General features: G+C 36.1%; 1 protein-coding gene across 6 annotated transcripts in view; it reads left to right on the top strand.

The window, feature by feature from the left end:
• The window catches only part of LOC129237017 (monocarboxylate transporter 9), a 37,485-nt gene extending 14,669 nt beyond the window's left edge, over window positions 1-22,816 (top strand). For 5 of the 6 annotated variants that reach the window (XM_054871380.1, XM_054871378.1, XM_054871381.1 and 2 more), the window contains exons 2-6: window positions 14,535-14,902; window positions 14,987-15,113; window positions 20,831-20,974; window positions 21,048-22,235; window positions 22,330-22,816. In XM_054871380.1, coding sequence (XP_054727355.1) covers window positions 14,609-14,902; window positions 14,987-15,113; window positions 20,831-20,974; window positions 21,048-22,235; window positions 22,330-22,454 — 1,878 coding nt within the window. In that variant the 5' untranslated portion in view covers window positions 14,535-14,608 and the 3' untranslated portion in view covers window positions 22,455-22,816. Of the gene's footprint in view, window positions 1-1,543; window positions 1,562-14,534; window positions 14,903-14,986; window positions 15,114-20,830; window positions 20,975-21,047; window positions 22,236-22,329 lie in introns of those variants that run through there. The other variant, XM_054871384.1, reaches the window with a different exon arrangement.
• Window positions 22,817-23,257: the final 441 nt, after the last annotated feature.

The raw sequence follows: 23,257 nt of genomic DNA on the forward strand, positions 1-23,257 counted from the left end.
CCTCGTAAGCATACTAAACCGGTTAAAATTACAATAACAACCCTTTACAATAACAACCCCTTACACTAACTCTTATTCGCATTTAAATTAGTGTTTTGCTAAGAAAAATGGGATTTTTACATTTTATGAATAGTTTCAAAAATTAATCGATCAAAATTGCCGATTTTTGGTCAATAAAATTCTTAAGAAATGATTTACATTTTGCTTGAATTTATTGCCGAACATTTCACACTACCCAATAATAAGTTCAGTGCGTCAAGTTACTATTATCGTGTCATATGCAACCGCCGTATTTGCGAATAAATATTATGACAAGTGATATTTGCCTAATCGCTGGTGCAGTTAAGTAAGTTTCGTCTAAAACTTTTGTTTATTAGTTACTTGCAAAAATGCAAATTTTCATAACGAACTGGTAAATTACATACACATGTCTGTGTTATTTGTCGTCAATGTTTCACTGTACTAAGAAAATAAAATTATAAAAATAAATTGATTGATAAACACAATTATGTCAATAACAAATAGCCCTTTTCAAAATATTTCCCTTTAATCACATTTTGAAAAATAAAATTAATTAATCATAAAGCAAAAACTTTCCTTTGCTAATTTATACGTAGATTTTGTACTCCATACTCGTGTGTACATATAGTTTTAACTATGTGATTGTTAAGTGTAATTGAAATTATCAACTTGTTTGTCAACGATTTTGTACATGGAATAGAAAATTTTTAAATAAAGCTACACGCTTATTATTCGAAAGCGTTAGAAAATGTTTTATACAAGGTGGCACAAAATTAATCACTATCTGAAGGTTTATAATTTTTGCAAATGCCGTCATTCATATTTGCCACTTGTGAACTAGAAAGCTGCAGTATACAAACGGACAAGCAATGAAGTGCATAAAGGTCAAAATGAAGATTTTCGTCACTCAAAATGTTTGCTTTTTTATTTAGTAAACAAGTTATTCAAAAACAAAATCGGGTGAATAATTTTGCGTCAACTTGTATAAACTAGTGGTAATTTTTATTATCTAAGTATCAAACGGCGGCCGCCGTAGCCGAATGGGTTGGTGCGCGACTACCATTCGGAGTTCACAGAGCAAACGTCGGTTTGAATCTCGGTGAAAACATCAAAATTAAGAAAAACATTTTTCTAATAGCGGTCGCCACTCGACAGGCAATGGCAAACCTCCGAGTGTATTTCTGCCATGAAAAAGCTCCTCACAAAAATATTTTCCGTTCGGAGTCGGCTTGAAACTGTAGGTCCCTCCATTTGTGGAACAACATCAAGTAGATCCCTCGAATTATTTTCAGAACATTTTTAACAATATGCCTGAAATTTCGTATGCATCTCATGGCAAAGTAGTAATCACGCAAAGTAATTAGTAACCGCGCAACATGTCTGCAACATGATTCGAGCAATATTTTTCACTCCTATTTAAAATGTCCATGTTATTTAAAATTGAGCGAAAAACTATCAGTTCATTTGCGAAGAGTGAAGTGCGTGAGTTCGAATACTCTGAAGATATGGCATTTTTAAGCGAAACGTCTTTGCAAAGCGTGTAAGTAAATCTTCTTTATATTTTTGTTTGTATATATCTATATGTGCTAATTTGTTTAAAAACACTGTTTTTACCAAAATTTGTGAATTGCTTCAGGGTCGCAGTTCATAAATTTAACGTTTCTTATCATTTAACAATAAATGTTGCTAACAACATTCCACGGCTATGAAGTTAATACTCGAGGCGAATTGATTACTATAGATGGCGTCTTCCCAAAGCAGTTACTTTATTTTTCGCGATTTTGACAAGTCTGACGTCAGGTCTCTTACCAATACAAAACCATTAAAAGGAGAAGAAATTACATGCTTGTAAAAATTAAGTGAAAAGCTTGGTAATATTGTGATTTGTACAATTTAACTAAACAAACTTATAAACACGAAGTGCCGCCTGTTAAATTGTGAAAGCCGAAATTAATATAATGACTCCAATTGCAGTTTTTTAGCGTTTTTATGCGGTAGACGAAATGACAAGAAAGTGTGTGTGTGTGCGTATAATGTCTGGTGTTTAGTTGTTTCCACTGCTTTCGCCCATTCTTCGTCTTCACAAACAAGTAATTCCCCTTTATTTTGTTTGTTTATTCATGGGCTCTGACGACACAGCGAATTCGGAAGACGCAACCTCGTACTCTATGATCCTTAATTAATAATAGCCTTGAAGTGAAAACTCCTTCAATCTCTTTTGAAATTTTTGGGGGTTGGATTTTTTGATAAAATAGTACTTTTTCAATACAATATCGCTAAAGAATGTTCTTAAGTACGAAGGAGATATATTTTTTATCTGCACTGAATATAAGAAACGACAACTTCCATAGGGACCTAGATGTACCGATGGTGAAGGAAGTATTCAAAAAAGTTCGTGAAAACTATCAGTCGAAATTGCAAGATCACCCGAACCCGTTCGCACGTCAACTCCTGAGTACAACATACGACCAGGCTTCGAAGAAATGACCTACCACCCCGATGAGTAGAGGGCCATTTGATGATTATTTATTGTAGAAAATGAGATAAAATAAAATTTTTCTTTTTAGTTCTAAGATTTGAATACTTATTGTGAGGCCTTTGAAAAGGCAGATTCAATAAACAAATAAAAAGTTAAAAAAAAAAAAAAATCTGCACTGTAAATACCATATTTTAATGAGCATAATAAAAAGAAAAGTATATTTTGTGTGATTGAGTTTATTCTTTAATAAAAATAAACAATTTTATTAACGCGAAAGGCATTGGTATCATAATAAACGGATTGAAAAAAGCAATTATAGTACCCGCTAATTTATAGTATATAGGCTTTCGATTTTATGAACATCCAATTGAGTGAGCAAAAAAATCTAATATTTTTTGTACGTGAGGCTCTAAAGATTGAGCAGGGCTAATCTCTATTATGGGTAGTAAAGTTTATTCAGTTAATTTATTGAGCCAATTTCCGTATAATAATGCATTATTTGGACAATATTTTCATGGAACGTTCCGCGAGTGAATCAACTTAAACAAGAAACATCAGAATGCATTTGCTAAAGAAGAAACTTCTCTACGTATTCCTTTGAGAATTTTTTGATGATTCATGAAAACAAAAACTCTGCTTAATTATGTGAAGAAATATCGCGTAGACGGAATTCAAAAATATAATAACAGGCTTCGGAAAAACGCTTCATTGTCGAATAGGTGTAAAAACCCGGACTCGGGACGCTTCAATCATCATTATATAAATACGCCACACTAAAATAATTAAACCCCTTTTTTTGAAGGAAAAATGATAACTTACTTTAGTGCAGAAATATTTGTTATAGCACCTTGATCAAAAAGAATATATTCGGAATATTCAAAGTACAAATTTATTCCTGAAAAGTGGTATTATCGCCTTCAAAGTACTCACCATCAACTGCAACGTACTCTCTCTCGAAATATTTCTGGAACTCTATTTTCGGTAGAGTCTTCGATTTTTCAATTTCTTCCTTTCGGCTGTTAAAACGCGTTCCACGCGATGGCTTTCTTGACTCGATCAAACAGAAAAACTCACAGGAAACCATAGCAGGTGATTTCGATGTCTATGGATGGTATTCGTTTCGTTCTTGGCCAAAAATTGACGGATAATGATGTCCAACGGGACGTTATCATGCTGCGAAATCCAAGAGTTTTTTTATTCACTTTTTGATCTTCTGACAGAAATTCGTGATTTAAAATATCGTTGTAATCCATGAAAACCGTGAGCTTTGCTTTGATCGCTTTGTTGACTAAAACAAACGTGGTTCATTACGTCCTAGTTCATTCGGAGCTCTCCACTCACTCGCCTGAGGTCTGGTGGTAAAGGGAACGTGACATCTGATTTATAGACCAAAATGTGAAAGCCAATATACCTCTGAAGCCAATCAAGCTATTTTTTTAATATGAAATCTGGCATGTGTCCATTCGAAAAGTCCAATAAATCGATTGTTGACAGCGCTTTATTTCATGTTACACCGTCTTGTTGGAATCAAATGTCGTCTATGTTTAGACTAATTTTTTAAAACAAAAACTCAGTCAGCATGGATCGATAGCGCTCGGCATTCACCGTAGCGGCAGCTCCTTCCTAATTTTGAAGGGACTAAGGAACGATAATGCCGCCAGTGCTGCACTTCGCGAACAAATTTTCTTTTCAAAAAGAATTTCCACAATTCGGAAGCGTTGTTTTGAGCTTAAACGATTCATTAGGGCTTTCCAAATCTTACTGAACAGAGATAACAATACAATTTGCCATTCTCAGCTGTCAAACCATAGCTGTCGATATCGATAGTTCTCTTGCAGTTAAAAAACCTTTTGGGTGGAGTGAACTGAGTTTTTTATAAAAAAAGAATTAATGAAAAAGAAAAGTAGTCAAAATTGGTCAATTGACTGTTGCGCTGGCTGCACGTGTGCACATTTTTGAATCACTCACGGAATCTTTTATATTATACCAATTTGCACTTACAAATACTTACTTATGTAAACGTGTAAATACATATGTATATAAAAACACATACATACATGTGTATGTAAAAATATGAATGTGCAGTCCATTGTGAATTCTGGTTTAAGGAACTTCAGTAAACGATAATTACCACGAAATTTCTGCATAATACAAAATGCCGGTAAACAAGTTGACAGATTTTATTTACAGAAATTATTGGCTCATACTTAATGTAAACCGCTTACATTAAAAATATAAACATAAAATGAATTCTTAATACAAACAAATGCTCTTATATTTATGTGCATACTTATGTATATATGTAAATTTTATTATTCGTAATCCAAAAACCAAATTAACTCATTAGATGCCAACATCATCTCGTGCCAGTTGATCGAATGATTTTGTAGTCAGAAATGGTAAAGAGTAATGCTATGCTCCCACGGTATGTAATTTGCTCACCCAATCTTAATTCAGTTCCCAATTACCCTTCGAATTACGTAATTCACCATAATAGATTTTGACAGCAAATTACCGCATCATCATCATCGTCATCATAGCATCACAGGTGGGGTGAACCATTGCTTCCGCTACAATTCGCCTCCCACCTTACTCGTTCATCAGCTTTTCGTTTGATATCAGATAAGCCCACAGCTCCAAAGTCGCCTTCGATGTCATCTCTCCATCATTTTCTCGGAAGGCCTCTTCTTCTTACGCCTTGTGGATTTGTTTCGAAGTTCTTTTTTAAAGTTCTATCGTTGCTCATTCGTAAAATGTGACCGTACCATCGAATCTGTTGCGCTTTGATGTACCTGATTACATTTGCACCCCTGATAAATGTGTCTAACTCGTTGTTGTATCGAATGCGGTAAGTACCGTCTTCAAGTCGTACAGGTCCCTTTATTTTTCTCAGAATCTTTCTTTCAAAACCATTTAACTGATCGATTTTACTGGATTTCAGAATCCAGACTTCGCACCCGTATGTGAGTGTTGGTCTTATGACAGTTTTGTAAATTCGTGGTTTCTGATACTTGGAAAGTGATGTCGACTTCATCAACTTTGTATGTGCGAAGCCTTGTATGGCAATAAATGTATGCGCGCTCAGCATAACTCCAAGATACTTAAATTCATTGACCACTTCAAAGTTATAACTGCCAATTTGTAAGTTATGTGGTGCGTTGCGCGCTGCACCTTTCATATATGTATTTGGTTTTTTCTTCGTTCATGATAAATCCTACCATCCTATCAAAAGATTGTAGATGAATAATTCGAGACGCAAATTACCTCATTTGTAAGTAATTTAGTCTCAATTACTTTGCGCGTGAACAAGGAAATCGGAAATTTATCGAAAATAGCTGTATGTAGAACCAAAACGAAAGGATGACACCAAAAAAAAAAAAACGTATGAGACGTTAATTTAACCAGAAAAGATTAAATTTCGAAAACAGATATGTAATTATTATGTCGGGGAAGTTGCTGAACACATCAAAAATGGTGAAGCAGATTAAATTGTCTTCGTAGGAACTATTTCACCTCCGTAGGAATTAGTTGCAAGTATTAAAGGAACTGCATTTTCAGGAACTGTGAAAGTTGAACCTGTAAGAAAGTTAGTCCTTCGAAAAGTTTATTCATGTGCATACTTTTATAAAATACCCTATTGCAAATGCATTAGGATGGAACTCAACCCGAATAGTTTTTTATAACTGTGCTGATTATAAATTAAAGAAAATCTTAGATTTAACTTATTTGTTGATTTTACCAGAAGAGACTGGAAGACAAGATAATGTTATATCAATTGATTAATCACTTCGAAGTTTACAAACTTAATATATTGCAGAATTCAGCAGACGATTTAAAACCTATTGTTTGTAAAAACTACTGTGAAAATAAAAAATTAAGAAAAATCTTCTCTCATTCAGAGGCGGGATAGAAGTGAATAAACATTAAAGTATTGGGAGAATTGAGGAGAAGCATTTTCAATCCATTCTATAGTTCTTCTTTTTAATAATTGTTTTGTTAGATATCGAATTTCATGGAATACTATAAAACCAACGCACAAATTTTGTCCAAAAACTCTAAAGAACGTTTCAAACCCTAGTGTTATTTGAATAATTTCATTCCCCCAGCGCACATGGCTTTAACTCTCAACCGGATTGTCAAATAATTTGATTAAAGACATTTAATAACTTCGTAACTTATTCGTGCGACTATACAACAGTGGTTCATTTTAGAAAGGCACATAACAAAAACAAATAAATACATTCTAACAATTTTAGAATTGTATTTCTGTGGTAATATTTTTTTCGTTTATGAAGAAATAAACTATGGTCCACTATTGCCGACATTGTTTTGGACAAAATAATTGACGACAGCACACATTAAAAGGCATCATTATGCTAAAGGACGTGAAAGAAATACTAAACGCATCGAATGCACCACATTAATTCACCACAGAAAGAGCAGAATATAAAAACTTAACCTTCTTTGCAATGAATTATGTGTATACCCTGACTGATCAGAAGTTCAGAAAAGATAAGAACGAACGTAAACAAACAATGAAAATTATGTAATAAGATATGTTAAAAAAAGATACTTTTTTAATTTTTCTCGAAAAATAATTTTTTATTTATCAATATCTATCTATCTATCTATCGAAAAAATGTAGCATGAAAAGTAGTGCGAGTATTGCAAACAGATAAAGTGACTTCATTCTGTGAGCATAAGTGTACAAAGTTTAGGACTTTATCTTATTACAAAGCTAAAGGTCCGTCTACACACAACATTCTTGTCGCGTTGTCGTTCGCTTCGTTTTGATGCAACGCGAGAATCTTGAGTGCTTGTTTCAATGGGCGCTCTCACAGCGAATGCTTTGTACTGAAAAAGGGGTAAATGATCTATAATGAAGTTAGTCAAATTTATTACTTACAATAATAGCGGCATTTCCTAATTTTTACTTATTTAAATTTAACTTTGGTTAAAATTCTTTCATATAGGCTCTATGTGTCATTTAGGAGCGGCGAGAAAATATATACATTTAACAACTTTTAGAATGCTTTGTTTACAGATTGAAAAAGGTGATAGTTACTCATCTTTATGCTTTGTTTTGGCGTTTGCTTTGCTCAATTTGTACTATGTGAGCGTCTCCATATAAATGTACCTGTACATACATATGAATTCGTAGCCAGATATTGACGTCACGCCAGCGCCAGCGCCACGTCAAAGTTGTATGTAGGCGGACCTTAAGGCGAATGAGGTGATTTCGCTATGGCAGCTAACTTTTTTTTGGATTTTCTGGTTAAAATGTCAAAGTGCCCGGCTTCTTTGTTGTTTTCTTATTTGTTTGTTTGCATTCTCTTTTAAATTCAGATAAGTTTGACAAATTTTGACCAACTACCAGTTAACAAAAAAAAAAAAAAAAAAATACATTTAAACGCTGTTATTGCTTCGCGAAGTAAAAACGCTTAAATGATCAGCGAACAATTTTATTTTTACTCGTTTAATTACCGACCGAAAAGCTACTAAAACAACCCAGCAAACATTTAAACTTGGCCAAGAACAATCGATGATTTGTTTTATTTAATGCTCAATGGGTTTATCTCACTCCGCTGGTAGATAAATGTTGTATTTTGTAGGTGTTCTCAGAAAAAATATTTGATTTCAAGAGATCAAGAAAAACATTATAAAAGTGCGCATCATTTTTCACCCTGCCAGTGAAAACTATATTGCCTTATGTCTGTTCACATTTCTTACAGAAAAGTCACGCGTGTTTTATCTAACATTCTTAAGCCCCTCTAAAATATACACACGATACTACTTCTTTGCTTACATAAATGTCTGCTGACCATAGTTTGTTCGGCGATGATTTATTTGCACCTAAAACCGTGCATACATTTTAACGGAATGTTCGCCTAAGACCACATCACCCCACCAATACTGCAGACGAACGTTCCGCCATATAATAATTACATTCTGAAAATGTTGGATTTTAATTTGACACTGATATATTAGAAATACCCGAACCACCACATGTGATATTGGTTATATGGAAAGGAATCAAATGATAGTGAAACGGACTTAAGCCCATCGAGTGCGCCTTCGTATAGTAAAGGGGGATTTCATCATTTCATAATTAATACACAAATGTATATGTAGATATGTTTGTATGTGCACGAAGGTGAAACAGCGTAAATTAGATTGTGATTCATGATAGATACACAAATATTATAAAAAATACTTAGCTGCAATGCAGACTGGAGAATGTGTATTATTTTCATTTAAAAAATTATCGCCAATAACCTGCTGATTGATTGCTAATCAGTGAAAAATGCTTCAGGGGGTCTGTATCTAAGTTTTTGTATGGAAATTTTTTGTCTAGTCTATGTGCACAAGTGAATGATTGGAACATAACTGATTATGGCAGCAAATAAAACATTCACATATGTATGTACATAAATTATCACAAGCATTCACGAGCATTTATATGAGTATGAGGAGTATTAATATGAGCCTTCAGTTAAAATGATATTCAGATGCCAGCGTAACAGTTTTTAGTATTTCCAAACCATTCGATACTCAGAATGGTAGGTTGGGTTAAGGTGGCTCTTCCCAACAGCACACAGTTAGACGAGTGGGAAATAGCTTTCTAGGAAATAAACGACCACTAGACAAAGTAATAAGAATAGAATTAATAGAGGAAAAGCAAAAACAAAATACTGAAGAACTACGACTTATATCAACCCTTCATTCCCAGTGTGAAGCACAGGTGACGAGAGTTAAAAACAACAATTTTTTAATCCAAAGTGATTCTCGAGTAACAAATGCGTTGGCTAAACCTTCTGTGTCCTCTTCTTGAATACTTATGTTTTAATAGAAAAGATCCCCTAAGCCTAGTACCAAGTTTGCAAGTTCGCGTTTAACGTGAAATGGCTGTAGAAACGCATACAAATTGCAATGGCAAAATAGTACTCAGTGAAAACACCGCGCAATATGTCAGCAACATGATGCCAGCAACATTTTTTCACACCTGTTGAAATACACATGTCGTTTAAAATACTCCCAAGATATGTCATTTTAAAGCTAAACGTCTTCTCAATGTAAGTAAATCTTCTTAAATTTTTTCTGTCAATATAAGGAGTGATTAATTAAGGATCGGATTTTAAATTCAAATAAAACAACGAAACTTCAAATTTGTTGGACAATCTTTATTATTTTTGTAAAGACCATTCATGAATTTTTTTTTTAATAATCCAGTCACAGGCTGTATGACTCGCTGGAGGGCTTCGGTCGTTATCTTGTGAATAACTTTAGTAATCTTAGCTTCCAATGCCTCAATCAAAGTTTGTGGTTTACCCACAAAGCATTAAGACATTAAATACCACCACAAATAAAAGCCCAAAATGTGATATCCCACGATCTTGGCGGGTGGTTTCGACTGGCCCGAAACGAGAGATAAATTGCTCACTGAAACGACGACGCAGTAAATTCATTGTTTCACGGGCTGTATGACAAGTAGCGCCGTCGTGTTGGAATCCACGGGCTTGTGGAGATCACGGGCTTCAATTTCCGCCAGCAAAAATCATTCATCATGGCGTGATAGTGTTCGCCATTCACTGTTACATTGACGCGAGCTTCGCCTTTGAAGAAATATGGGCCGATGAGTCTGCCAGCCCATAGCCAGCACCAAACGATTATTTTCAATAGATGCAAGGGCTATTTTTGAATAACTTCGGGCTGTTTTTCAGCCCAAATATGGCACTTTTTTGAGCACACTTTTCACAGAGTGTCGATTTTCGTAATGCAATTGTACGATTTGTAAACGTTGTTGAGGCGTAAGTCTTTTCATGAAAGAGTATTTCCACTTTTTATGTGTTAAGACTAAATCTTCGGCCGTCCAACCTAAAAGTGAGTTTGAGTTCGTCTGGTTTCAAAAATGAACTGCTAACCCAAATTTAATTTTACTGAACTTTGCGCGGGTGTATAAAGTTTACTTCAGATCAAATTCAACACTTTCATATTTGTTTTACCTTTTCTTCGTGAAATCGCTGGAGCGCGGCTTACCTTGTGCCTGAATGATGCGTCTGCCGTCATCTTTATTTTTTTAAGCGAACGTTTTCCGAAGTACGCAATTCCAATTTTAGTGTATGTGGCCCATGGCATCCTGCTTTTCCTATTCTGCTTGCATTGACCAGAGCAGAGAATGCACCTGGAACTCAATTGCATTTGTTAATGAGCTTTTCGATTAGCAAAGAGTCATGTAGTCCGATGGATTTTTCTATTATTTATTGAAGTCTTATTTCGCTTCTTGGCGTTATCTTTGAGCATTAACTCGTTTACGAAATTTTCACTAAGAAGTTTGAATTTAAGTACTAGGGGATGAAAGAACTCCCCTTTCTCAGTCTGATGATGTAAATTGTCAAACAAGAATAAAGTTTGTGATGGCAATTTTAAAAATTTTCTCTCATTCAAGGGTGGATTGGAATTGAAGAAACAATAAATTTATAGCAGAATTCAGGAGATGCATTTTCTATCCATCCATTAGTTCATATTATTATTATTTTTATTATTGATCGATTGTAATAATTTTTTTTGCAAGTGATTTTGGGAGAGATTGCCTAGGCCTGAATTTAATTCTTTTTTATTATATCAGAACACACCCTTGAAATACAGAAAAACTTTAAATACAAAAAACTTATAATTATTCAAATTCTATTTGGCAATTTATTTTTATAGTTCTAAATAATAGTTATAGAGTAGAATGGGGTAAGATAGGTCAGTTTTTTTTTGGAGAGCTCTTGCTACGGTGTTTTTGCATTGATTTTGAAAAATAAGCAAGATTTTGAAAGGTTATTTATCTGCTAACATTTTGGTTATACTGACTTATGTTTGGCTAAATATTTTGGAAGCGGCATTCAATAAGGCAAAGGTACTTTTTTTCGATATTTTCAAAATCGGGGGGGCACGATAGGTCACTATATGTGAGGGGAAAAGAACAATGTACATGGCTTGGAAATTAACGTTTTAACTTTTATTTATAGAGTATGAGCACTGCACATGTTATAAAAGTTAGGAATTTTTCTTTAATTCATCACGCGAGCACGTAATGTTTCGAACGGAATTTTAAATTGTTTAGAGGCTGATCGAACACTAGCGCCATCTCGGACTGCCGCGATTGCGCTTTTTACGTCCTCTTCACTTCGTTTCGGCGTTTTTCGCACATAATTACGCACCATTTTGCTGCAAAAATAATTAAAATTTATTTTATTCAATTAAAAGTAATGTCCTATAATGCCCCCAGACGGCTGACCTATAGTGCCCCCAAGCACATGTTTTATGTTAGTGTCGATATTTTTTTTTAAAAACAAAAATATCAAAAAACTAACACATTATTCGTGTTCAGCATTATTTTCTACGTAAAATAAAACTCACCGGACAAATATTTACATATATTAAATGCACTGCACCGTAGAATAAAAAAAATGCTATGTCGGAGAAAAGCTCACAAAAAACTAAACGACGCCAGAACTAGGAAACTAACTAATCAATGGTGACGGCCGAAATGACAGTCGCGAACGTTGTTCCCCACCACGTACTCAATTCACATAAGACGAGTGACCTCTGCAAAAACAGTGCGACGAAAACCCCACCTACCCCATTCTACTCTACATGACGGAAAGCACGGAAATTTCTAACCCCAATATTAAAATTTTTTTTTTCAAGGTGAAACATAAAATATTTAAAATTTTGGGCCGTCGTAGCCGAGTTCGTTGGTATATGACTACCATTCGGTAGTGCCCGGACTCGAATCTCCGGGCATGAAACACCAAATGATAGAAAACATTTCTGCCATGAAAAAACTCTTAATAAAAAACCATTTGCCGTTCATAAGGGCTCCTCCAAACACACAATAAAAGGTGTAATCACCAATCCAAATACATATATTTATCTTCTTCTTCTTAATCTTCTTACGCGATTTTGGCCAAGTTTAACAAAGCACGCCAGTCGTTTCTTTCTCGGGGAAATCGGCACCAGTTGGGCACATCAAGTGAGGCCAAGTCCTTCTCCACCTGATCTTTTCAACGCAGAGGAGGAATTCCTCTTCCTCTGCTACCACCAGCTGGTATCGCATCGAATTATTTCAGAGCCGGAGCGTTTATTTGGACCGCTGGATCTTTATTTGGTGCGCTACGTCTACAAGTATGTCGTCGTAAAGCTCATACAGCTCATCGTTCTGCCGTCTGCGATATTCGCCGTCGCCAACATGCAAAGGTCCAAAAATCTTTCTCTCAAACACTCTAAGCGACGCTTCATCGTATATTGTTATACATACTTGATATTTTATATTAAACAAAAAATAATAATTATATCAATAAGTTAATCAATTAGGTATATACCTATTCGCCGTTGCTGTTTACAACCTCTTCCCATCTCTCGACCAATTTGTTGATGCCGTTCCTCAAAAACCGGCTGGTCTGGTGTCAAAGAAGTTGTTGAGCCAGTTTTCAAGGACCTTTTTGCTTTCGAAGGTAACGCTCTTTATATAGTGTGACATGGAGCGGAAAAGATAGTAATCGGTCGGCGCAAGGTCCGAAAAATACGACGGATGCTGAAAGACCTCCCATTCGACCTCGTGGAGTGCGGCTTTGACGACTTGTGCAACATGGGGCCTGGCATTGTCGTGAAGGAGTGTAGTTTGACCATGTCGATCTTCAGTCGAATAGCTTCATTCACGCGGTGCAGCTGGGCAACGTGGAGCTCTGTTGTTGATTGTGGTATTCTTTTCGAGTACTTTCCAGTGCACCATACCATCCCAGTACCACTAAACATATAATATATCATAATCTTATTTGGACGAAGATACGGCTTGACTCTCGGCTTTGGCGTATCTCCTGGATCCACCTACTCGTTTCTTTGCTTTATATTGATAGACACAATTTCTCATCTCCCGTGATGATTTGGTACAAAACGTGCTGAGATGCTAAGAAGCAATTTGAAGGTGACTGTCTTTGTTTCTTTTCGTTGAGCTCTTGAGGCATCCAGGCTCCCGATTTTTCGATAAATCCGGAAGAATGAAGGCGACCGTTCTCCTTCAAAAATTATTTCAGACGTTCTTCATCGAATTCAGATGGCCTTCCGCTGCGGGACGTGCCATCGACGTAAAAGTCGAAAACATTTTTGAACTTTCGATTTCCGTGCTGTATACTCGCCTATGACACCTTCTCCATACACGTCACAAATGTCCCGGTATGCTTCGCTAGCTTTTTGACCCCGATGAAAAGCAAAGAAGAGCAGATGTCGAAAATGTTGAATTTCGTCTCTTGGGTATTCCATTTCTAAGCCTCTATATATATATATAATTGGCGCGTACACCCTTTTTGGGTGTTTAGCCGAGCTCTTCCTCATATTTGTGGTGTGCGCCTTGATGGTGTTCCACAAATGGAGGGACCTACAGTTTCAAGCCGACTCCGAACGGCAGATATTTTTATGAGAAGCTTTTTCACGGTAGAAATATGCTCGGAGGTTTGCCATTGCCTGCCGAGGGGCGACCGCTATTAGAAAAATGTTTTTCTTAATTTGGTGTTTTCACCGAGATTCGAACCGACGTTCTCTCTGTGAATTCCGAATGGTAGTTGCACACCAACCCATTCGGCTACGGCGGCCGCCTCTAGCCTAATAAAAAAGTCAATAACTCAAAAATACTATTAACAAAGTTTTGTGGAGCAGGAAGAGCTCTATCGAGTGACTCTTACCCTTTGCCAAACAGCAAACAAAGCGTTGTAAAAAAACGAATATATAAAAACGCCATGACCTTATTCCCCAACCCAATAATATACATACATACATATGTAGGTATAAAATAATATTATATAATATGTACGCAAACTTTTTTCAGGAATTCCACACATTTAACGTTCCAATTATTGCTTGTGTTTTATTCGTTGACGCGTTGACTTTAAACGCGTGGCGAGATTGCATCTGCCCACTTCAAACCACAATAATTATTAATTTAATCTTTTTGTTCGAACTTATCTTAATTTTCATTTCTTATCTGTGATAGATTTTTAGTGTCGGTTGTTTAATCGAAGTCATTAACAAGTCGCAGCTAGCAGACAAACAATCTCTACGCTAACGATGGAACACAAAACGGTGCCAAATGAAAATAACAATAACCATAGTCACAATGGTCATGACCACGATCGATCGGCTTCACCACATCTGACTAAATTAATTATACCTGTGAATGAAAAAAACTCAGCGCCTGCGAAAAAAATATATAACACGCCACAAATCCCAGAGAATGGCGCGGCGACGACGGAAAAACGAGCAAAGAAGAAGCGTCGCGACAAAAGTGATCTGGGCGAAGATTTTGTAGCGCCCGATGGAGGTTGGGGTTGGCTGGTCAGCTTTGCCAGCGGTATAGCTGTGGTAAGTACATATTTATATATTTAATTACAATATTTAAATTAAAAATCTTGCTGTATGTTTTTTTTTGAATTGCACTCATCGCAGATGGTAACATTTGGATTGGCACAGCAATTCGGCATTATCTTTCGAGATTATATGTACAGTATTGGCATCACGAGTTCACAACTGACGACCATTATCAACACACAGATTGCCGTTTCGGCGTTAACAGGTACATTATTATTTTTGTGGACTTTGATTTCAGTTTTTATATATTTTTTTTATGCGTATTTTAAAATTGCAACCTTGCAGTTAAACTGAAGACGCTTGGGCAGCATACAAATTCTCTGCGTTCAGAGAGTTTTGCGCATTACTTTAACCCACTTATCTGCATTCTTGTTAGCTGTTATATTTCTTTATATTTTAAATGAATGGTGAGCTCGAGTAGTGAACATTCTTCGACCCATTTACAAGTCGATCTCTGACTGCCGTTCGTCAAAGCGTTTACCATTAGATAACCCAATAACTGTTTGCTTACTGCGTGGGACTCTTCATTGAGGTGGGACTCTTACTATTCGAATTCGGTAACAGAAATAAGAAATATTTTTATGCAATTCAGCACGTCCAGTACAAAAGTATTGAGTAGGGGATTAGGAGTAGTAGTGGCCAGTATTGCCACTAGTATTTTCGCGTTTTGAATATGAGTACGTCTTTTGAATGTTTTAGTATACAAAACCCCTACTTCCATTGACCGAAATCTTGCTATTCTGCTAGTTAATTCATTAAAATAGAGATTTGGCTTTTGCGCCTTTAGCACCGTGCCCTTCTGCGGTCACCGCTGGGTATTTGCTGCCGCCCATATCCTACGAACATCCAATGGATGAAAAATACAGCGTTTCCAATTATGCCTCACATTTTTCAAAATAAGAGTTACCATTCAAGAGTTTGGTAGAACACCTCGCCTCTGTTCATTATTGCAACTACCGCGATAGTCGATATGATATTGTCAGTACCCGAAGCTATTTTCTTTCTTAGAAGCCCTGGCCATCAAAGATCCAAATTTCGAGCTAAAATGCCAGTTTTAAAAGTCATTTTGAGGACCTTATTTTTTTTTAATAATTATATTTAATTGGAGCTCCTATGCCTATTATTGCGACAAGCTCAGTATACCTCGGAGAGTATTATTATTATTATTATTATTTATTGTTCGACTTTCTTAAAATAAACATTACATTTCATTTTTAATCATTAACATTACAACGTACGACAGTGACACTAGGTCGTTTGTCGGAAGAAAAAACAAAATCTTACATTTTACATATGTTACTATGGTACTATGTATTGAATTCGCTTAAAATTAATTTTCTATTTATATTCTATAGCACCAGTGATGAACTTAAATAAGTTATTATATCCAGAAGGGCCAACACCATTTAAAATGTCTATGATTTCATCTCGGTTTAAACTATATTTTCCAAAAAATCTTTGACGAATTCTTTTAAGTATCGGGCATTTTCCTAAGAAATGTGTGATGTCTTCTAATTCATTTAAGTTACATAAAGTGCAATTTAAATCCCTTTGGCTTCCCAAGTATATTAAATCACATCTGGCTTTCATAATCCACATAATTTTATAGATTCCAGTATTATCGTTTAAATAGCTTCTGGCGTTGTTATGGTCTAATTCCTTATATAATCGGGTGCTTGGGTGTGCCCTTTCCCATAAAGTTCGAATATTCGAATCATGAAGATTTTCTATTATTGAAATTATATTTCTATTCCACTCTCTTTTATTTGAAGTGCCCCAGTTACATGTTATATTTAACTTTTGTGCTAGATTACTAATTTCTTCAACCCAAAATATCTGTTTTTCTAAAATCTTTTCTGATAGTATATAAGACAATCTATTATCATCATATTCAAATAACGTTTTGAATATATATTTTAAGTGAAGCTGCAGTGTATACAAATGAAAACTTGGAACATTTGTCTCCAAGAGAATGCAATAAGATGGCGTATTACTCGGGAGATGAAGTACCCTTTTTAAAAAATAAAGTTGAATTTTGTCTACTTCTTCAAACCCATACCTGAGCAGCATAACTCTGGATTGCTCTAGTCACCGCTAAAAACTGTTTCCATTTTGCCGACAACTTAATATTATTTTTACTAAGAAATGTGCACCAAGTTGCATTTATGCTATTTTTCGCTAGAACATTTCTATTTTCTATATGTTGCTTGAAACTGAGTTTTGATGTTAACTTTACACCCAAGTAATTATATTCTTTCGTTATTGGTATAACTTCGCCGTGAAAAAACCACTTTTCTTTTTCTGCTATTCTACCGTCTCTCCGAAAAATCATTATAGCTGACTTAGATAAGTTTACTTGCATATTCCACTTATCGCAGTATTTTTCTAAGTTGCTTTTCATTTTTTGAAGAGCACTAACCTCATCTGCCAATATGACGATATCGTCAGCATATAATAGCAAACGGATATTTAACTCATCTATAAAGAGTCCCCCCTCCAAACAGTCGTGCAGGTCATTCAAGTAAAGAGCAAAGGTGAAAGCAGGCACCCTTGCTTTACTCCTGACGATATTTTGAATTTTTCACTCATTTAATATCCTACATTTACTATCGAACATGTATTTCTGTAATAACTTTCAATAAAGTTTGCCATTTTGGTGGAGATTCCTATTTCATGAAGCTTGTACAGCAATAGTTGTCTAGGGACAGTATCAAAAGCGGCTTTAAAGTCCACAAAAAACTCGTACACTTTTTTCTTCTCCCTAAACTTAATATGGACTATTGCTGCTAGGTTATATATGTTATCTACAGTTGAATGTCGCTTTATGAAACCTGCTTGAAATTCTGTTATAATATTTTTATTTTCTACCCAGCTTGTGAGTCGCTCATTTAAAATGCCCATCATTATCTTTGCAACACAATTCATGAATGAGATACCTCTATAATTGGAGGGAGATTTCCTATCGCCTTTTTTAAAGAGCGGATATATCAGACTTGTTTCGAAACATTCAGATACTTGGCCCATATTATATAGCCTATTAAAAACGTTTGCCAACTCAACAAGAAACCAGTCATCGGCATTTTTAAAAAACTCATATGGAACCTTGTCTGAGCCTGGAGCTTTTCCACATTTCGTTTTTTGTAACATCAATCTGATTTCATCTATTGAGATTGGTCTGTCTAGACAATCATCCCTTACTAAATTTGCCACATATTGCATACATGGTGCACAGCGAGTTGGATTTAATAATGTTTGAAAATAGTGCATGAATATTGCTGGCGATACCTCTAGACAAGATTCTCTAACTGAACACCGAAGGACGTTGACCATCTTCCACCAATCCTTACTGTTATTAACCTCATTTATTCTGAGTTTAAGATTGTCATAGTAATTCTTCTTGCTCTCTTCACACAGTTTCTTGTATTTTCTATTTGCCTGAATATATTTCTTTTTATCACTTCCACTCAAAGTTTTGTTATAAATTCTCAGTTGTTTTAATGACATCTTTCTAGCTGACTGACATTTCCAGGTAAACCATTCCGATTTTTTTCTTAATCTTTCTTTATTTCGCCTCTGTGAAGTTGATATTCTAATTATTTCAGTTAAATCTTCAAGATCTAGCTCTTTTTTTACATATTTCTTTTTCTGTAGGTTGCTAATAAGTTTCTTGTTATACAATTCTGCTCGTAATTCATCCTAAACAATTCTTGGTAACAAGTTCGTCTTGCATATTGAAGCTGATTTTCTTGCAGGCAATTGCATTTTTAAAATAATATGCATGTGATTAGACCATGTTTTATTGTCCACTATAAAATCAGACGCATGTTTCAAAATGTCCCGAGATATTGCACATATATCATTTACAGATTCACCTATATTACTAACATAAGTAAATTTTCCCTCAACATCACTACTTAACATGCCATTCAACACTATTAGACCATACCTCGGAGAGTACTAACTAAATATATCGTACCGATGGTTACTTTCAACAGAGATTTTGCAACTCTCATTTTATTTCAGGGTGAATAGAGTAAGGATTTCTCAACAACTTCAACACTACAGTCTATACAGATGGCTCTAAATTGAATTGAGATGCTGTCTCATAGACATAGAATTGAAAAATCTGTACGTCTTCCTAATTTGTGCAGCGTCTTCCAGGCAGAAGTACTGGCAATTGGGAAAGCTTGCAGGTCACTAATCGCAGATTTTTTTTTTTAAGAGCAATATCGCTATTTTTTCGGATAGCCAACCTGCAATCCAAGCACTGGATTTGGCTACAACAACCTCTAAACTGGTGGCTCAAGGTAGGAATAGCCTTGTCCCATTGAGTGAAAATAATATCGTTACCTTAATCTAGGTCCCGAGGCATCGGAACATTGAAGGTAATGAAAAAACAGATGAACTGGCAAGAGGGGAACTCCCATGAATAACGTTCTTGTAGAATCAGTGTTCACACGACTGAGTGCAATCAAGAATACAATTTCCTCAAAATTCCTCCGAATCGCGGATTTTAGATGGAGAGGCCAGACGACATGCAAAATTCGCAAAACGTTATGGCCCACCTACAATCTCAAACTATCGTAAACATTGACAAACATGAAACGTCGGGACACCTGGAGACTTACTGCAACCATAACGGCCTTTTGGTCTGTCGGGGAACAAACAGCCAAACTGGGCATCCTTCACAACACATACTGTCACAGTTGAATACAACCGGAGAAAAAGGAAACAATCTTCCATTTCCTCTGCGAATGCCCTGCTTTGTGGAAGGAGAAACTGTGAACCCTTGGCAAACCGCTATTCGAGAGACTTGAACAACTGTCTGGCTTAGACGTCAACAACCTGATAAGGTTCCTGAATCGCACAGACTGAATGTATTCGTGCTGTAAATAACCTTTAAACAAGTTGGTAACGAGGAGGTGGCAACAAAATGGTGCGGAAGTGCTAGTTAGATTCTGAATGAATCGCCACTTTAACCAATCAACCAAAGTGCTCCTACCTGACAAAATTATATACCAAAAGGAATATATAATATTCCATTTGGGATAAAAGTTCGCAGGAGCAGTATCGATAATACCGATCGTGAATAACTGAAAACTTTTAGGGGTCACATTCGAAGGCTTACTGAACGGTAGCAACTGGGACAAGACAAATAAGCATTGCTGGCAATTTACAAACTATTGATCGGCCAGTATTAAGCCACAGACCTGTCAAAACATCACACTCTAGATAGACACGAGTTGCCCTCAGTAAGGCCTTTATGCTTTGTGCCGAAGAGGCTAATATATAAGTATGTATATATCGCAGGCACCACATCGGCAGACACTTGTTGGAAGCTGAGCCCCTCCTTGATGCATCAGAAGCCGCATGGTCCGAAGCAAATTAAGCTAAAAGATGAACTGCTGAACTAAATGAACCATAAAAATACTATCAACATCATTCTTTGAAAGAATGTGAATGAACCGGAACCGGAATCGGACACCATCCAATCGCAAACGAAGGGCTTGAGCTGTGCCGAGGGGCTCGCGCAACTCTGCCGCAACTAAGTTCTAGATATGGTGTTACTCGTAGTTTCAATTCCTACTTATTTAGAATAGACGCCCTCGTACTAAACGTGTGCCCAATATGCGAAGAAACTGCGTACGAAAATCATATTAAGAACTTCTGAACATGCCTTCTAAAACTCTAATCTCTAACCTCTAAATCTAAAACTCTAATCTTATACTCCTCTCCCTTTGGCCTGTCGAAATAGCTCGTTTCTATGATTTGTCATTCGTTTACCTGCATAAGAAAACTTAATGGAGTACCGCGCAAGGCAAGACTTAGTAAAGCTACTACAATAACTGCACCAAAATCTGATTAGCTGTACAACTTTTTTATCTGTAATAATCTGCAATAATCTATATTTTTCATTTACAGGTCTTCTTAATGGACCTCTCTTCCGGCGGTACACATATCGTCAAGTAGCGTTTGGTGGCGCAGTACTCATCTTCCTAGGCATGTTTTTGTCAGTATTCGCTCAATCATTCCTCTTTTACATTATGTCTTTCTCATTCTTTTATGGTAAGTTTTTACTATCTAAATATTATATTTATTTTAGAGAGTAACTGAAATCATTTTTTTTCCCCCCACTTAGCCTTCGGCCGTGGACTCATGGTATCCGCGTCTTCAATGGCTGTCAACACATACTTCAAAGTGAAACGTCGCACTGCGACCTCGTATCAGTTTGGAGTTGCTGGAATGGGCCCAATTATCTTGCCACATCTCGCCACGTTTCTAACGGAGACGGTTGGCGTAAAAGGCACCGTTCTAATCTTCTCCGGCCTATCATTACACAACTTTGCCTGCTCGTTGATTTTCCAGCCGGTGCAGTGGCATGTGAAAAAGGTTAAAAGTGACACTGAGGCAATGCGTCCAGCTTCCCAGCACTTCGAAGAGGAAGAGCCTGAACAATTTGTTGAGCCCGATACACATAGCTTGGCACGTGCCAACGATGGCTGGTACGGTTCGCGCACCTCAATAAACACGCTCACCTACCGACAACGCTTAGACACTGGCGATAGCATACAAATGCAACGTATTAGACGACTGAGCAGTATTGGTGTAGGCCGAGGGAAACAACGCTCCTTCTCGACCAGTGAGAGTATCAAAGAGAATGAATTGGAGCATTTACATATTGAATCTATGCTGCCGACTAAGCTGGAACATTTGAATGAAGGAGAGGTGGCACTGCAACATAAACAATTACAGCTTAGTGAGAAGGAATACTCCGCCCCCGAGAAGACGCTAGCTGAAATGATAGAAGAAGAGGACGAGGCTCGTCGAAAGTTACCATTCCTAAAGAAGGTCGTCATATTCTTCGATTTAGATCTGTTGCGTGATTTCACATATGTCAACTTGGCCATGGGCATGACGATAATAAATTTTGTGGAAATTAATTTCGCTATTTTGACGCCATTCATTCTGTCCGACTTCAAATTCACTAACACACAAATCGCCATTGCTATGTCTTGTCTAGGTGTTTGTGATGTCATACTACGATTCCTTACACCTTTGCTTACAGCGAAAATTCCTTTGAGCAATAAAAATTTCTTCATTATTGGCATCCTGGGCATGTGTTTTGGGCGGGTATTTCTCGTGTACTGTCGTAATTTCTATTGGTTAATGGGTATTTTCGGATTTTTGGGCCTATTCAAGGCATTCCGCACAATCTTTGCGCTCCTCATCATTCCTGGCTATGTACCTTTGAAGCGCTTGCCCGCTGCTGCCGGTCTACAGTTACTGATGTCCGGTATTTTTTCGCTGGTCTTTGGACCATTGGTTGGTGAGTGCATGAGTGCATTATAGAGTAGAACTATTTCCTACTCAAATCGAGAGTAAACATAAATTAATTTTTTTTTTTAATTCTAACGTTACAGGTCTTATACGTGATGCAACGGATTATGGCTACACTTTACATTTTCTAAATGGACTGAACATTATTGCCATTACATTTTGGATAGTGGAGGATATTTTGCGAAAGAAGAAGCCAACGTTAGAATAATATTATTTTAGGCAATATAAATATGAATATGAACATATTTATTTGTCTGTCACTGTTTTAACGTTCCTGCCATATAGAAATCTGTATATATTTGTATATAGTAAAAACATTCACAAAAGTTCATTTAATTTTTAAATTTTGAATAGTTTTTGCCAAGTATAAATTGATAAGTTTTAAGAGTTTGTACAAATATTGTGTTGAAAATTCGTTAAAAAATGTTTACTTTTGAAAACAATTGTATTCTTATGTTATTATATAATAACGGTTGTTAGTTTTTATGTATGTATTTATATATTTATGTATGCGAAGGCATTAAGTTTAAACTGAAATATTGTTATAAAATAAATTTAGTATCTAAAGAATATGTTGCCACAATACCTTTCCATTTAAATAAGTGAATGACTTTACCTGCACAGATTTGCTTTGATATTTTAGTAGCCAGTTTGTAGCTTTTTAATTCCCGCAACTTAATTAATTTTTTTTGTGGAAACTTGCTTTTAGGGAAAGATGTAGATGCGTTTGCTCAACTCGGAGTAAAAAATGTAAAATCGTGAAGCTTTTAGGTTTTTAATTTATGACCTTACGGAAACTGGACTGTCGCACAGCTGCGAAAAGAACATAAAGTAAAACAAGAAAGAACTAAAAAAACGAAAACGAAATGTCAGCAAAATAGTTACCGGACTGAGTAATAGTTGCGAATTTACTGGAGTAAATTAAATCAAGGTAAGTTAATTCTTTGAGTCCTACCGTCAATATGCGTCATAACGTTCCCAAAAGTTGTCGATGATACCGATTTTATTTGA

Source organism: Anastrepha obliqua, chromosome 2 (genome assembly GCF_027943255.1).
Source record: "Anastrepha obliqua isolate idAnaObli1 chromosome 2, idAnaObli1_1.0, whole genome shotgun sequence".
Taxonomy (NCBI): Eukaryota; Metazoa; Arthropoda; class Insecta; order Diptera; family Tephritidae; genus Anastrepha; species Anastrepha obliqua.